The sequence below is a fragment of the Saccostrea echinata genome, unplaced genomic scaffold, assembly GCF_033153115.1.
Source record: "Saccostrea echinata isolate AGI-Se365-2 ecotype Australia unplaced genomic scaffold, CSIRO_AGI_Sech_v1 ptg000016l, whole genome shotgun sequence".
Lineage (NCBI taxonomy): Eukaryota > Metazoa > Mollusca > Bivalvia > Ostreida > Ostreidae > Saccostrea > Saccostrea echinata.
The window spans coordinates 1,217,501-1,235,299 of record NW_026889765.1 but is presented as its reverse complement, the minus strand read 5'-3'; the positions used below and the strand labels follow the sequence as shown (position 1 = coordinate 1,235,299).

The 17,799-nt window shown below is 34.0% G+C and overlaps 2 protein-coding genes and 1 non-coding gene across 3 annotated transcripts in view; 2 read left to right on the top strand and 1 right to left on the bottom strand.

Moving 5' to 3' along the window:
* The window catches only part of LOC133188324 (probable E3 ubiquitin-protein ligase HECTD4), a 42,862-nt gene extending 33,673 nt beyond the window's left edge, over positions 1-9,189 (bottom strand). Inside the window, exons 1-13 of the mRNA XM_061323701.1 lie at positions 8,422-9,189; positions 8,061-8,299; positions 7,348-7,456; positions 5,859-6,003; positions 5,034-5,201; positions 4,088-4,271; positions 3,400-3,579; positions 2,782-2,895; positions 1,992-2,132; positions 1,319-1,545; positions 881-948; positions 549-703; positions 128-233 (exon numbers count right to left, since the gene is read on the bottom strand). Coding sequence (XP_061179685.1) covers positions 128-233; positions 549-703; positions 881-948; positions 1,319-1,545; positions 1,992-2,132; positions 2,782-2,895; positions 3,400-3,579; positions 4,088-4,271; positions 5,034-5,201; positions 5,859-6,003; positions 7,348-7,456; positions 8,061-8,299; positions 8,422-9,089 — 2,504 coding nt within the window. The 5' untranslated portion in view covers positions 9,090-9,189. The remainder of the gene's footprint in view (positions 1-127; positions 234-548; positions 704-880; positions 949-1,318; positions 1,546-1,991; positions 2,133-2,781; positions 2,896-3,399; positions 3,580-4,087; positions 4,272-5,033; positions 5,202-5,858; positions 6,004-7,347; positions 7,457-8,060; positions 8,300-8,421) is intronic.
* Positions 9,190-9,422: 233 nt separating this feature from the next.
* Trnae-cuc (transfer RNA glutamic acid (anticodon CUC)) lies at positions 9,423-9,494 on the top strand. The gene has a single exon. It is a non-coding gene; the product is annotated as a tRNA-Glu (tRNA).
* A 2,367-nt stretch (positions 9,495-11,861) lies between these two features.
* The window catches only part of LOC133188322 (protein HIRA-like), a 17,920-nt gene continuing 11,982 nt past the window's right edge, over positions 11,862-17,799 (top strand). The window contains exons 1-9 of the mRNA XM_061323700.1: positions 11,862-11,978; positions 14,494-14,556; positions 15,138-15,248; positions 15,688-15,778; positions 16,108-16,193; positions 16,356-16,451; positions 16,675-16,757; positions 16,977-17,054; positions 17,717-17,799. The exon at positions 17,717-17,799 is cut by the window's right edge and continues 85 nt beyond it. Coding sequence (XP_061179684.1) covers positions 11,942-11,978; positions 14,494-14,556; positions 15,138-15,248; positions 15,688-15,778; positions 16,108-16,193; positions 16,356-16,451; positions 16,675-16,757; positions 16,977-17,054; positions 17,717-17,799 — 728 coding nt within the window. The 5' untranslated portion in view covers positions 11,862-11,941. The remainder of the gene's footprint in view (positions 11,979-14,493; positions 14,557-15,137; positions 15,249-15,687; positions 15,779-16,107; positions 16,194-16,355; positions 16,452-16,674; positions 16,758-16,976; positions 17,055-17,716) is intronic.

The following is a 17,799-nucleotide window of genomic DNA, read 5'->3' as shown; positions in this document are numbered from 1 at the left end:
ATTAGTTGTATTGGTCAATATACATTAGTTGTATTGATGATTTTTAAGATGTGATGAGAAGGTAGTAACCGAAAATAAACAGATATTCCTATTAAAAAGTACAGTCTCACAAATCTTTTCCACTTACCTAAGATATCTAGTTCCCTCTTTCTCCACAGCTTGTGCTCTAAGCTTTTCACCAAAATCCACAAGAATAAGATCTCGCAATGTCTGAAGTGCTACATTGTTCTTACCTAAGAAAATATATCATACATGTATGCATGTCCTTACAAAGAATTTGAGTTACCAGTTAAGGTACTTCTCATTATCACTGAATGGAAGTGAAACAATTTCATTATTTCTTTGTACATTTTCTCAAATTAAAAACAATTATAGGATACTAAATAATTTCCCTCCTTTAGAATCAATGTTTTCCAAACAAATACACTGATACGTAAATGCATCCAATTCCAAACCATTATTCTTTGAATTATATGTTCCTGTATACCAGTACATATATTTATATAATTTACATGTATGTACAATGTACCTGTAGATGTGTGACTTACCATCATACAGTAGAGTCTGCATTAACTGGTTTTTGTCACTAGTTGAGGGATACAAAACTGATATGCCTACTGTGATCACATGACAAGTTTCCTCAAGGATTTGTATGTCCTTGACCTCTGAGCAGTAGCTGGTCAGTAATTTCCACAAAAGTTCCCTTTAATTACATTGAAAAGCAAAGACTTATCTGTAGGTCATAGAAGAAAAACAAAATATTATGGTAAATAAATTAACAATTTATACAAATATTCCATCTGTTTTTTTTTTTTTGTTTTTTTGTGATTTTTTTTTTCACATGAAGTAAAAAAGTTTTCTTATTTTCTTGATTTCCTACCTAGTTTCTTTGAGAATTTGAATCTCTGCTGGTCTTTCTTGCTTAAACAAACTGATCTTAAGCAACAACTGGAATAGTAAAGGTACATATTTAATGCTTGTACACAACACAAACAGGAAATGTTGTTTGTATATCATAACAAATGAAAGCCTTTGAGATTTTGAAAAGGTGAAATGATTATTTTTTTAAGAAGAACTTTGTACTGTTTTAAAAGGATTGTGATCTGGGCTGCATTCAATATCTAGGCTAGCTGCTAGGTTAGATAGCTGTCATACTGAAGGCACTGAATGAATTAATGCTTGTTATGACTAGGCTAGCCTATAGTTCAAGATCGTAGTGGCTACGTAGATCTACGTAGCTGCTATAATCTTGAATGCAGCCCTGATGAAGAAAGATTCAGATTTAATTTCTCTCCTCCTCTCTTTCTCTCTCTCTGACCTGCATAACAATAAGACTACAGATGATGGTCTGGGAGTCCTGAACCGTCATGGCTTGTTGTAGTATGTCATAAATCCGTCGGAGCTGAACAATATCCACAGAATGTTGCTGTAGGATACAGCTTCCCAGGGGGCTGTGCAACAAGTCATTATTTATCTGGTGTAGACACATACTCCCCACATGCTGCAGAATACACCTCACTGCTTTTGGGGTTGGGACATTTCCTTCTGTTTAGCATGAAGAATATGAAGTTTTAAACTGTTCTATATTAATTAGTTCAATTAATGAGTTCCAAGTGCTAAAAATACACTACTAAAGTTGTCCTATAAACCAGGTCTCTGTCAAGACTCTTGACAAGACTCTGTCAAGTGCTAATGGTTTCAGTTCGTAAGCATTTGGACTTGCACTTGTTCTTTTTGAGTTTTCACATCTATAGATATTATAAATCTCGAAATTTCTAATCCAAGCTTTTATTCAAACCAGACCAAACCTGTAGCAGGACAAGCATTTTGAAAGAATTTCACAGATAATGTTAAAATCAATCTTAAAGTAAATTTTTGACTAGCAGAGCTAAAATTCTCTTAAACTGGGCTGTGATTTGAAATTAATCAAATTTCAAAAATGAAAGTAAGTCTCTCTCTAACATCAAATAATCCAATGATTCCAGACTAACCTGGTGGTAAGATGACCTGGTCTGTGACCTTTAACCTTCTGTGAATGTGATGTGGAGACTGATGACCTGGATTAAAGAACTGGTCCACCCAATCACTGCTACAGGTCCATATCATGTTATTTCTCACATCAAAGCACACACCTGTCAAAAATAAATCAGGGTCATTGCCATCAATGGTCAAAGAGATGATGCTGAATAGTGTAAACATGCATACATTACATACATTCTCAAAATTTAGTTCAGTCTTCCTCATCAAGTGAATAGCACAATGATAAATAAACACATTTTGGTCCAAGCTTCTGAATCAATATTAGCATGTACTTAAATTAGCAGACAAGAAGCAGCACAAAATTGTTAAAATATGATTACCCCTAAAATACGTCAATATATAAATATTGCATGTAGTTGAGTGTAACATTGAAAATTTTCACCCCAAGAAAACCATTGTCAACCGAGGCGCAGCCGAGGTTGACAATGGTTTTCGAGGGGTGAGAATTTTCAATGTTACACTCAACTACATGCAATATTTATTGTATTATACTGAATGTTTTATACAAATTCATATAACAGTGAACCTTGCGCGCATAAATTCTGCGCAGTCGCTATTTTTTGGAATAACACCCGTTGTCAAGCAATGTTGACTGTTGCTATGCTGGAGGGCGTGGCTTCATCATTCAGCGGGCAATAGTGTTTTTTAACAAATATTTCTCGACGAATCAGATTCAACTAATTTACATGAAAGTATAATATCAGTAAATAACAGAACTGGTTAATAAACATATCTCCTTACCCAGTCCTTGTACTGCTGCTCCCCTCCCCAAGGCACAAGTGGGAGCATCACTGAGGTCTGATCTGGTGTTAAACTGACCCGTCTCCACAGTGAAACACATGTTACTCGCAAGTACTAAAAGTAAAGTTATAGGAAAATATCTAACTTGTTCATTCACATTATTACAGAAATTTCTTAAAGGAATATGTTTCTTATCAAGATATTGAATATCTGTTCAAATCAGAAAAATTCTGCATCAAAGATATAACCTACCATAAGAAAACTTGTTTTTTAACAATATTAAGGCATTTTTGGAATATAGAGAAAATGCTTGCAGAATGACTAGGATATAAAACTAAGAAAAATCTTCAATTTTGAAGTCACATACTTCACAATGTGACCAAACACAGTATGCTATAAATTTGATATAATTTTCATTTCCTTTTATTACAAATTCTTTAAGATAGTATTCTTTATATTAGTTTTTCCCCCCTAAAAATTAAGTTTTTTGCCCTATTTCTGAGTTGAACTTCCTTATTGAAAAGTTTTACAGTGTGTTCAGTATATGACACTTTATAAAACTTAAACTCAAGATTTCATTAATGATGACCAGAACAGTTCTTGGATAGAATTTCTTACATCTGAGTCCAGAAAGACTGCCCCCTCCTCCAAACAGTGAACGTGTAGTGGATGTACTGTTGCTGGCCCCGGTTGGACTGGTCAGTAGTACCAATGTACTGCCATCACAGAATACTGGACTTTTGATCAAGTTCTTCATCAATATGGAACAAGATGTACTTCCTACCGCTCCCGATGCTGCTGGTAACAGAAGAATTAATGACATTACATTAAGCCATTTTTGTCAGTATATACATGTAGATATATACAACTGTAAGCATTGTTAACTGTATCTTTGCTCCAAGTACATGTATCTATCATGGACAGTGATTAAATGACAAAGGCCAAAAAAAACAAATCCAGTTCATATTCTTTCTCTCTTTTTTTTTTTAAAGAAGACTTAATCATTTATAGCATGTAAAAATGTTTAACTGGCAAAAACAGCTGAATGGAAAAACTTATCTCAAAATCAGTCCCTCAGTGTTAACTTTCAATTCAGTTTTAATAAATACATGCAAACTATATACCACTTCTACATATTTTAATTATCATTACTCTAAGAGTGATTGGTATTTGTATCAAAATCACTTAAGAGATCTGACATGGATAAACAATATCATCATAACTATATTTGAATTTGCACAGAAATCAATGCCCAGAATGACCTTATTGTGACCTTGACTATAAATAGTATCAATTCTTTGCTTACACTCCTCTTTTTTGGTGGACAGAGGATCCCCTCCCGTTAAAGCTACAAGCGTGGCCGCTGAGGTACTGCCTCGGAATGGACGGAGTTTGGATAGAAAGCTCTCATTTAAACTTTTAGCACCACCTTCATCTTTTTTCACCAGAGTCACTTGAGGTTGTGTAGGAATAACAACCCATTTGTCTTCCTGCAAACAGTATTGAGAGGTTTGTAAATAATAGATGTGGCCAAATTTTGACAACATACATGTTCATTAACAAAATTATTGGGATTATTCAATACTCCAGCACTATACCCACCAAAGAAAAGTGCAACAAAGCATAAAATTCAGCTGCATTTGCATTTCATAAATTGGTGATGTCAGAAACAAACACTGTATTATCGGTATTTGTGAGTGCTTTTTTTGGAAATAGAAATAGATTTGCTTTTTGTAAGCTTGAAATAGCTTACCCTTACAAAATATTCTAAATTTAGCCAATATTCAAATTTAGCCATTATTCAAACTTAATCTCGAACCATGCTTTGCAAATCAGTGTATCTAATATTAATCCACTATTTCAAAGTCTATACCAAGTATCTTTTTAAAAAAAAACAATTTTTCATAAATTTCACTTAATGCATGTAAATGGCCACACTTAATAAAAAGCTTATGTAACCCATGAAATTAAAACTTAATTGATCTATAAATAATTTCTCACTACAATACTGAACCATATCTCCATCAAATAACTCAGTTAACCACCCCCCACCCCCCACCATTCCCTCAAAAAAAAATCAAGAAAACAACACTAACAGACAGACACAGGTAAAACCTATTGTACCCTTACAGATAGCAGGAATTACATTGTATACAAAAGATTATTAATATACCAGTTAAATAGTAAATGCCTCTCTAAATTTGAATTAAAAATAACTTGAAAATCAATCTGTCATTTAACACAATATTTACATCAACATCAAACATTTCCATGTACACTGGTATTCCTTTGGCATTTTTGTCCCCAGGAAGAATTGGCACCCAAATCCAGAAGAAGAAGCATCCATCTGAACAAAATCCAATCGTTGTTTGAGGTCCTTCATTTTTGTAACCATGAGGTGTGGGTAATGTTTTTATAGGCTGTAATTAGACAACAATTCAATACACAACACATATTAAAAAATATTTAACATACATACATCAAAATAACTGTCATATTTATCAAGTTTATATAATAAGGAAGAGAAAGGACAAGATAGGCTAAGACCCCTTTATGGCCCCTGGTTTGGGGTGTCTACAAGAATGATGCAATAGTTCATCTTTTAAAAAAACTGTTGTCATCCCTGTACAAAATGAGTATCGATTCTGATTTATGGGATACACAAGGTCACAGGAGAGTCACAAAATATGTCAATTTTCCATATTTTCTCATTTTTATGCAAATTTTAATCAATTTTATAGCACATTTTGCTTCAGAAAATACAGAGCACAAGCTTGCCTATTTAGGCGTGCTAAAATCTGTATATTTCATGAGCTGGTATCATATGCATCTTGTGTATAAAAATCTTAGATAGGCAAGCTTGTGCTCTATGTTTCCCAAAGTGAGAAGTACAGTACAGTAGCTCAAATTTGATGAAATCACATCAGAATTGAAGAAATTCAGTAAAATGTCCTACTTTGAAATAAGGAGCCAATCAGCCATTAGCATATTATCTTGTCCTTTAAAGAAGACAAGTGTCAGAGAAATTATAGGAAAAAAAGAAACTCTTTTCCCTTAAAAAAATCAAATATATTTACCTTTAGTGAACTTGGATCTAAAATCTGACAAAAATTTGAACTTTCTGCCTCTGTATCAAATGCAGCAGGTCTATAAATGAGTAGTCCATGGCCATAAGCAATCTTCCCTGGTCCCAACTGCAAATTCCTACTGTATACATATCCCCTGTAACACATCAAAGAATAGATTCAGGTCAGTGTTTTTCCTTAGAAATTAATATTCTATATATAAACTTGTCTTTCAATGAGGAAATACTGAGCATGTTTAACACTTTGCCCTTTTCACACATGGCATAGCTTTTCAGCTTTCTACTTGACATACTTATAACTTATAACTTCTGGGCTTTATTTCTTTACTATTTTACATACTAATCATACATGTATCTATATATTCCGCTTAGTCTCTTTATTACTTTACATAAACAGCATGTGTTTATTGGTTTGCTATTTTAATAATCAGCATATTTAAACAGCTATGTTCTTTCTAGCAAATTTTTTTTCCAAACTGTCTGCATAACTATAGTTTCACATGGTTATCACCCACCACTTGTTTTGTTTGGAATGACCACCTTGGGGGTTTCAGACCCAGGAGAGATGACCAGATTTTTTTAAATTTCTTTTTTCCAAATTGAAGTAAAAAAATGATTTTTTAAAGACATTTAAAAAAATATTGTTTTACATCACAAGCTCCGCCTCTACTCACTATAATCAAATGGGTAAACTTGCCGTGTGCTTTACACCAAGTGCCTATATTTAATGGCAAGTATATGTAAGATAACGGCCTAGATTCTTGTACATGTTGTGACAAACTTTCTCTATAATATGTGCTATCATAAAAACAGATCTGCATGCTGCGTGCATAAAGGTTATTTCAACAGGATATACTGAACTGCTATAAGTTCATCATTAATTCTTTATAAAAACTTTCAAATATAAACTTCTATCGGCTTCTGTCTGTCAAATATGATTGAAATCTTTATTACAAAAACTATGAAGAAAGCGTTTTACCGACCTGGCATGTTAAGTTAAATGGAGACCAAAACCAATGATAAAGAAAAACTGATCGACTGATCCATTGTAAATAACTAATAATGAAAAATATCTTTGTCATTAAATTTCTTTCAGAGGGGATTATTTCAATGTGGTGGGCAGCAATGTCAAACAAACAATAATTTTACTTTGGCCTTACACACTGAACAATTTCATTATTGCAATGTTCGTTATTCAATTAAATTATAAGATGAATGAATTTTCATGGCCAAGAAAATGTATTGATTTTTTTTAATCACTAGGAAAAATTACATAAATCTGTCTATCAGAAGCTTTTTAGATGCATGCAAAATGATAACTATCATCATTAACTACATTGTACTGCATAAAACTGACATGTCAGGTTTATTAATTGTCTGTATACTTTGAAGCTGTGCCAAAATGCTTGTAAAAGAGAAATATTACATAATTCTCTTTCTTTCACATCATTGCATCACTCTCTTATTAAAAATTAACATACCTTAATGTTCCATGGAGACCTGATCCAATCTTAGCCAGAGCCCTGCCCTGAGAGTTTGTTGTGAAGAGGAAAACCCCATCACATGCTAAACTTCTACCGATCTCTGCCTCTGTTTATTAATAAGCAATGTTTTAGCTTTCAATATTCAATTTATTCAGTATGTTACATATACTAAATAAATTTAAATAGTTTTATCAAAGTATCAATCAATTAATGGAATTAACAAAGCTTTGTTTGCGCATTACACTCTGACTGCGTGGGGCACACACTAAATGACATGAAGTCCGACTATAATTATCAAAATATGCATGTTTAACAATGGAAGCAATCACATTTACAATTCATGCATATATAATGAATTTCTATTTTGTTTTTTTTTTTAAGGAAGGAAACCCCTCATCAACATAGAGGCAACTCTCTACAGCCTGTCAATGAAAAAATCTCGGTGTCCCCTGCCACAGACAATAACCTTAATTGTAATGCTGCAAATTGGTTGTTCAAATTGCCATGGGTATGTCTACTTTTGAGATAACTGCATATCCATTCAACATTCCTTGATTTTTTTATGATAATTTGTAAAATGTAAGAGCCAATTTAAAAAAAAGGGAAAAAAACATTCAATGAAATTAACAAGTTTCTAGGAATTTTTCCATGTAACAAAGTAGGAGTCAAAAATAATTTCCCCTTAACGTACTGGTTATAACAAAACTTACCCGGTTTCTCTTTTTCCTTTTCATTTGCAGGAGCTGCAGGACTATCTTTCTCTGGTGTACTCAGCAAGTCTTCAAATCCCCAACACAATATATGCTTACTTCCTAGTATTGAAGTAGGTTGGCCAGGCCCTCCTTCTGTATCCAGTAATTTGGCCAGAACATCAGTAACTTGCAGAGTATCAAGATTTGGGAGGTTTTGCAGTAAGTGTACAGCATGAGTAAATGTCTTTAAGTGCCCTCTAAAGATGAAAAAATATTAAATGATTAAAATATATATAGAGAAATTTGTCAGTTCTTTTTAACACATCACAATGAAAAAAAACTTAATTATGCAAACAATTTTTTGAAATTTTGTTGATACCTTGCACAAGCTAATGCAACCAAAGCTGATGCAATATTTTCTCGCTGGTGTAGGTCTTCTGCAACTTTCACATTTTCATCACTTGTCTTCTCACCCAACCAGCTACATAAAAGATTTTCAAGACCTCTCAAACAGTCTCCTGGTTCTTTTGATAAACTGAGAGGAGCACAGTCCCTGAGACAATTCAACAAAAGTTCCGACGTAACACCACACAAACTTGGGTCTATTCTGCTTTGAGACTGTAATAATGGTAAAACAAGGAGTACACTGATTCTCGTAGAAAAGGATGCTTGTTCCGGTTCTTTGTATAAGCCTTGTTTTTTTAGTATAGCTAGTGTTTCTTCGTTGCTGGATGCCTCTCTTTCATTTTGTTCATCAAGGACAACTTGTCTTTGAGCATTCCAGTATCCCTTCAATGCATTTAGACGATACTCTAATAATTTAGAATAAGCATTGTTTTGTGTCCCGCAGACAGCAAGGAGACGATTGCTGAGTTCTTTTGGGTTCTTTACATCAAAACTTATGACTTCATTGTCCGCTTCATGAGAACTGTTGACATCTCGAGGAAGTTCTACCAAATCCGTCACCCTTATCAACCCATCATGCAAAAACAGCGTTTCTTCCGTAACAGACAACCATTGGCAGGTGTCTTGCATACTCCCAGACATTGTCTTCGCAATGTCTACGAGTAATATCCCTTCAATTACGCATCGCTTGGAAATTACGAATCCCTAAATATATTCCTGTTATTGACTTCTGCATGAAATGAAAATAAACATCTTTGTCACTTGAACGCTTCAAAACATTGCATAATAAAACGTTCATGTGATCTTATAAAATGTCGACGCGAACTGTGTATTATCTAAAGATTTGTAGGATTATAATCCTGTCGAGAACGATTTTCTCACGTTTCGATGACAAATGATATAAATTAAGATGTTAACTTAAAAAAAAGACTTAGATAAGGGATATAAATATCTTTTTCACCGATATACGTAAGTTCCCAGGTAGTCTAGTGGTTAGGATTCCGCGCTCTCACCGCGGCGGCCGGGGTTCGATTCCCCGTCTGGGAATATTTTTTTTTTCCCCCAATCAAGTTATATTAAATTTAAAACCTTTAAAAAACTATTTTTGAAGAACAAGCAAAATCATGATAATTTATATTAACATAGAAGCATCCTCAGACAGTGTAAATTCAAGTTCGTTCAAATCATGATCCCCGTGGGTAGGGTGGGGCCAAGATGGGCAATCAAAAAAAAGTATACAAGAAGAATCCTAAAAAATTTCTAATGAACAGCAAAGCCATGATTAGACATATTTATATGGAAGCATCTCCTCAGATAGTGTAGATATACTTTATTCATGACCTCTGGGGTAGGGTGTATGATCAAAGTATATGGGGGGGGGGGTATGCTGAAGGAGAACAGCAGGGCCATAGTAACTAAGGTGATCGATGTGGCCCATGTACCGGGATACCTCTTGCTTTAATTGCTTCTCAACCCCCAACCCCCAACCCCGAAACCCCCCCAATAGGTTTTTCGAGTTTGTCTTTTTTATCTGTTTTTTGTCCGTTGTCGTGCGAATGTGCATGCGTAAAGGTTTCACATTTTCAACTTCTAAAGAATCACTGGACCAATTTCAATCAAACTTGTCTCAAAGTATCCTTTGGTGAAGAGGATTCATATTTATTCAAATGAAGGGCAGTACCCACTTCCAGGGAGAGTTTATTACGAAAAGGCAAAAATAAAGTGATTTAAAAATCTTCTAAAGAACCCTGACCAGAAGAGTTAAAACTTGTATGAAAGCTTCCTGACATAGTGTAGATATATCATTGTCGTTTGGGGTAGTGTGGGGTCACAGAAGAGGATCAAAGTTTACATGGAAATATGCATAAAGAAATCTTTTAAAATTTAAGAACAGCAAGGACATGATTAGTCATATTAATAATACAGTGTATAATAAAAAAAATTAAAATCTCAAGAACACCCGGGCCATGATAATATAGCAAGCATCCTCAGATAATGCAGATTCAAATTTGTTCCAATCATGCTCCCCTGGAGAGAGTGGGGCCAGAATTAGGGAACACTATTTTTTTTTAGGAATATATAGTGGAAAAAATCTTTAAGAAATTTCTTCCCAGGAACAGCAGAGCTATATATAAGACAAGATTCAAGTTTGTTCAAAGCATGGCCCCTGGGATGGGATAAAAATATTTAAGAGAATAAAAAGAAAGATCTTTAAAATTGTTCTTCTCGGGGACAGCAAGGTCATGATATGCCAGCATCCTCAGCTAATACAGATTCAGATTTGTTCCAATCATGGTCCTGGGGAGGATGGGGCCACAATTGATTATCAGTTTAATTTTTGTTTGTTCAACAATTTTTTTTCTGGCCTCTTTCGTGTTGTAAATTTTGAATTTACTAGGTGGAGGTACATACAAAATTTACAACATGAATTTAATTCATACTGTAAATTTTGCATGTCCCTCCCCTAATAAATTCGAAATTTACAACATACCCCCCTCCTTGCTTTGAATAAGATTACGATGTTACGTTCCTGGATTTTCAATAAGGTATAATCAACTGGAAAGGGAAAGTCAATAAAAAATGGTATTTTTTATCCAAATAAATCGTGTCCGTACAAATGCCCATTGAGCTAATTTTCGTAGGTTAAAAAGAAATATTTTTTCGCGTTATGACGCGAAACTTTCGTGAATAAACGTGTAACTTTCTCGTTATAACGCGAAACTTTTGCGTTTATTCGCGAAAGTTACGCATTATTACGCTAAATTTTTCTTAAGAAGTTTTTTTTAAGTATATAATTTTAAGTTTTTGTAGAGTTTCAAAGGATGACCGTCTGCGGTATATAAAAATACGAAAGGGTGTAAACAAACAGGGGTTCCCGCTTTGAGGGAGAATTAAATGATCGCCAATTTAGGACAAATAAAACATTTTAACGGGATATAATTTAACAGAAGAGGCCTGTAAAACATCATCTCCCTAGCTGATCTGCCTCTTAATTGCGCATACATTCCACTGGAAATGCTGTATTTACGATGAAAATCTCCCTCGAAGTTAGGACCCCATTTCGTTTATAACGTTTTTATCTTACCTTTAGCATTATTATATGCCGTAAAGAGCTGTTCAATCTTTACAACCGACTTACATGTAACAAAAATGAATGCCAGATACCGGAATATAGGTATGGTAGGCTAAGAATTCAGAAGTTTTTGAGTCTAATAAAAATTCTCAGAAGGTGGTGGAGGGGGTCTCACCATCAATTCGACAGGTGCCTGTGCTAAAAAGGTGGGGCACTGCAAGCCTTTATTCATATGTAACTTTGAAAATACTGCCTCGTTGTGCTGCTCAAAAATCAATCTCTTCGGGTTCGGCATTTGAATAATTTCAACCATAAGCAAATATGGCGGGGGTTCGAAAAAAGAAATAAAAATTGTAAAGTAAACAGTAAATGTGCTGTATGTATATCGTTTCCAGTGATCACACTAGCAGATCTCACCACTATGAGATTGCTCAAGCCTTCATGGGTCACACACGACGGTAGGTTTTTTCTTTGCTGTGCATTAAAAATATCGGTCAAGTATCGTGGCTCGATATTTGCATCTGCGTTGCAGGACAGGTGCATGTCAGACAATGCATGACAATAAGAGCATATTTGTTAATCATGAATTATCAGTTAAAACAAGTAATTTGTTCAGGAATTTTCAAAAAAAAAATAAAGACAAACACATATTGATTATGGAATACATTGGTTTATGAAAAATGAAAATAACTGTGTTTTTCCTTTTTTACATTTTTTGAGTAGTTCGTATTTATCACTATTTATACAGTTTTTCACGTAACCAAAAAGGATGAATGCTCTTAAATATGAAATTTGAAACAAAATAAACGTTAAAAATAAGCAATTTTCAACATGTTCAATTGCAAAAATTGTCAATATCTAAACTACAACTTTACACAATTACTGTACATTAATTAATATGTTTACGGTGCGACCGTTAGGGCGAGCGCAGATACCTGTATTCAGTTTTAATTTAGATCGGGCTCTTCAAACCGCACGAGACTTTTAGTACGTCTAGACTCTGACGTCACATGACGTCGCTTGTATGTTGCATTACCAAAACAAAGTCTAAACAGTGCTCATTTTAATAAAGAATGTTTAATCTACTATTTATCTGCTATATATCCATCAAATCAACGTAGGTTTATATTTTTCTTGGAACTTCTTGTTACCGGGAGAACATTGTTTGCAGCGAGATGCAATGCACAAAGCATTATGGGACCACAGGTAACTGTGGAAAAAATATCATTTGGATCAATGTGCAAAGTCCGAATTTTCTCTTCGCCCAGGCCTTGCTTTAAGAGCTCAATTTTTTTTTTTAAAAACCATTATTGAAGTATATATTCTCTAGGGTTGCCATGATTAACCGAAATATTGGTTAATCAAAATCTTTCGGTTCGGTACATTTTTCCCGGATTTCGATTCGATTCAGGTTTGATTTTTTCAGACTAACATCTGCTGTTGTTAGGTGCATTCTGATTGGTTAATCAGAAGAAATGATGGCAAATCATGTAAATGTTAACAAAAACATGAAAATGGCTGCGAAGAAGTCGGCGGGGGACTACCAGATGGAATGTTCTGTCGTTAAAATGATAAATGTCCTACAGACCCGGTTGTCCTGAGACACAGTTAGATTATTCTAACTAGGGGACTACTACCATTTTCTACAGAAAGATGACAGAAGATTAGTGCATTTAGGCCACACTTATCAGCCACGCAGTTCTGAATTTAGAGGACCTGACACAGTGCTGCTAAATTTCGTATTTCTTTTTAATATTGACATCATTTTGAATGTGAAATTAATTATTGACTGTATTGTTACGACAGCAATGTGTTTCGGCAGTTTGATATCGTATTGGGGAATTAAAAAAATTTAAATCACATCAGATCCAACCGTAATTTCTATTGTGGCAAATAGCTTTTGTAAGCAAATCACCAATACATATGTGCTTTAATGTTTAGCATATGCAATCATGGAAGTTTTGTTTGAAAGATTTGTATGCATGTTTTCTCTTTTAAAACTAATGACCAGTATTTAAATAATTTGATTCTTGGTTCATACTTTGTAATTAGAACATTAGGTATTTCCTTTGTTTTCTTGGCTTTACATTCCATATTATCTTAATAAATCTAATAAAAGTGTGTTTCATTATTTATTTTGAATTATCAAACATTACAAATTTTATACAAAAAATAAAAAAGGCTCTATTTCTTATAATCAAATCGAAATTATTCGAAAATCGAGGTTTTTGTTTAAACCGAATCGATTCGAAAATTTTCTGATTCGTGGCAGCCCTAATATTCTCTAACGTTTGCAGACTCCCCATGCATCGGGATCGAAATTCCTAATTTCTCAGATATTTCTGACAAAATCGGAAACACCCGAGTCGTTAAAGTGACGTAAATATGACGTTGCATACAAAGTCATGTGTACCATGTTGCTATGCACCGCAAAGGATTATTGGGAGTATGGAATATTTTCACATGGGACAATAAAAATTTCTTTGAACAATGTGCAGATTTCAACCTGAATTTCCTCAGTTCATACACGTTGTCTATGGATCTCCCTACACGAGTGGCGCTAGCTATAAATGTTTGTATTAATGAAGTGCAAAACTGTTGTCATAGGTACTTCATATGTTCTGTGATGCTTTACAAACTGAGCTACTAGGTATCATCTGTAATTATGTGTACCTGCCCATGTTGTTAATTTAATTTGAAGCACTTGTAAATGCTGATGCCATACAGAGCAGAGAGAGAAATCACATATTTATTCTATATACATGTACATGATATTGTTACACTAGTCTAATTTTAGAAGCATTTTTCAATATTACCTCCTCCACTATATAGGTAATTCCAGCCAAAGGTATTTACATATAGCTAAATTAAGGGATTGTAACCATTAGCTCTTATAATAATTAAAAGAATGATTGTTGGAACATGCATGAATATGAGAAAGCTGATTACATGTATGCAATTCTTGTGTCACAGGTAAACCAATATTTTCCATAGACATTCACCCGGACGGTTCACGATTTGCAACAGGCGGTCAAGGTAAATTAGTGATACAGTTAGCTCAATATGGTAAATGAACTGGATAGTTGTGAATTGTGCAATAGTGAAACAGTTAGCTCTATAAATGAACTGGGTAGTTGTGAATTATGCATCAGTGAAACAGCTCTATAAATGAACTGGGTAGTTTTGAATTGTGCAATAATGAAACAGTTAGCTCTATAAATGAACTGGGTAGTTGTGAATTATGCATCTGTGAAACAGCTCTATAAATAAACTGGGTAGCTTTGAATTGTGCAATAATGAAACAGTTAGCTCTATAAATGAACTGGGTAGTTGTAAATCATGCAATAGTGAAACAGTTTTTTGAATTTTGCAATGCAATTTATTGAACCCTAAAGAAAAGAGAGTTTTGATTCATTTAACAATAAAACAGAGGGAAGCTCTATACTTTCGAAAAATGGTAATAATTGGCACTAAGTTAGTACAATTACTTTGACTAAACTATGTAAATAAGAGAGTTTCTTTCATTTTCTTGGATCAAATTTAGACTTGTTGATGTGTATTACTGAAATGACATTGATAGTTTCCATCATTAGACACAGAGTACATTAACTTTGCAGGAGATGATTCGGGAAAGGTCGTCATCTGGAATTTTGAACCTGTCAGAGATGAAAAAGCAGAGAATGATGAAAATGTACCCAGAGTCCTTTGTCAGATGAACAATCATTTGGGTAAAATTTGTTTATTTGGTTAAATCACAGAAGATTTTACAATATCATTTCTTTATTTTTAATGAAATAATGAATCATGAAAGAAAACTAGGCTAATACTTTCGACTTTCAAAATTCTGATAGGGAGTAGGAAATTTGGTTTATAGTATACATGTACATATATTAATTTTGATGTTATCAGTATAATAACAGTATTAATTGCAGTACACATGGTGTAGTAATACATGTATCATTTTTATCTTTAAGTTTTTCCTGGAGAAAATGTGGTTCCTTGGTTTGCAATTTTTTTTCTTTTTATTTGGGATTAAACATTAGAACTGTGCATCATAAAGTTTCTAGAAAAGCAGAAAGGTCATGAATCCAAAATGTAATTGTATGATAGGAGAAATATTATTTACTTGGTACTTCAGATTAACAATTATTTTTACTATCATTACAGCATGTGTGAATTGTGTTAGATGGTCAAACAATGGGAAATCTTTAGCATCTGGAGGAGACGATAAATTAATCATGATCTGGCAGACTTCCAGGTATGCACCCTTAATATTAGAAATATTTGATTTAAAATATTTAACAATTATAGTAGTTGTTTCATTAATATCATTTCGTCAACAGAAATAGTTTTAAAAATTATGAAAAAATTCTCTGTTAAGATTTATAATGCTCATATTGTAAGTTATTTTCAGAACTGTAATATCACATTAGATATCTTAAGTTATCAGATACTAACAATTAACTAACAATTATAGAGATCATTTTATTGTAGAATTTTACTAAAATATAGCACATTGTGAAAACAGATATATGTATTCTTTAATTCCTTCACAATTAATTGAGTAAATTTTTACCCTTCTAACAGAGCTGGAGTTGGTCCTTCATTTGGTTCTGGGACTCCAACTTATGAACAATGGAGGCCTGCAGCAACATTAAGGGGCCACACAGGGGGTAACTTTTAATTAAATGCTTAATATTTAAATGTTAATGTCCTTGATTTTGTTTTGATGCTCTATAAATGTCCTTGACCCTATTTTTTATGCTCTATAAATGTTCTTGACTTTGTTTTGATCCTCTATAAAATGTCCTTGACCTTTCTCTGTATCCCTGTAGATGTCCTTGACCTGGCATGGTCCCCCAATGATAGCTGGATGGCATCCTGTAGTGTTGATAACACAATCATTGTGTGGAATGCCGACAACTTTCCAGGTGAGATTTGAACTGAGATAATATGAATCAAACTACAAGTAGTTGAATATAGTGAATTATTGAGTATGAGTACTGCCAATACAATAATAGACTGGATTATTTTTAAATGTATGGAATGCATAAAATATGTTGGTAAAGTAGATATTTATGTGTAGGTTATTATTTGCTAAATAATTATTAATTGCTAAGAAGATTATGAAATACTTATCTAATGTTCTTGTAGCCCAAGTGGCAGTGATCAAAGGACACAATGGTTTAGTGAAAGGAGTCACATGGGATCCAGTGGGAAAATATTTGGCTTCTCAGGTATGGGCTTCATAAACTTGTAGTTTAATATCAGTGTTATAATCTTGTAGGAGGGGATATACAGTACAAAACCCCACTCTTTGGTGCCTTTTTTAAGTAGTTGAGGAAATCTGAATTATTTACTAGGTCCATTTCAATAGACATATGTAGCTTTTCTTTGATAATCCATTTGTTGATTTTGTAAATTCTCCATATTTTGTTTATTCCATGACTGTCCAGTCTGATGACAAGAGTCTGAGGGTATGGAGAACAAGGGACTGGAAAGAGGAAGCAAAAATCACCGAGCCATTTACAGAGGTAAGAGGGACTGCCAAAACTACGGCGTCATTTACAAAATTAAGAGGGACTGCCAAAACTATGGAGTCATTTACAGAGGTAAGAGGAATTACAAAAATCACCGAGCCATTTACAGAGGTAAGAGGGACTGCCAAAATCATTGAGCCATTTACAGAGGTAAGAGGGACTGCCAAAATCACAGAGCCATTTACAGAGGTAAGAGGGACTGCCAAAATCATTGAGCCGTTTACAGAGGTAAGAGGGACTGCCAAAATCATGGAGCCATTTACAGAGTAAGAAGGACTGCCAAAATCATGGAGCCATTTACAGAGTAAGAGGGACTGCCAAAATCACCGAGCCATTTACAGAGGTATTAAAGGGAGACCTGATCCTCCTACCAAATAAGCATCAAAATACTGTAGGTCATTTCATATCACTATGAATCCAGATAGCATTTGTATTTACTTTAAATGAATAAAATAATACTGAAAACTGTTTCTTCACATAAAGTGCAAGTCACATAGTGTCTTTAAATGTATGGTTATAATGGATAATTTTATTGGTGAATGGGGTAGCAATCAGAAAAAAATAGGTTCCTGTCAAAATAACAAATTACCAGCATTATTCACTCAGAAATACTTCATACTACCGTATCATGAACATTTTTTAAATAATTTTTTTAGTGTGGAGGAACCACTCATGTGCTTCGCTGTCATTGGTCACCGGATGGTGCCTACATTGTGTCTGCTCATGCCATGAACAACTC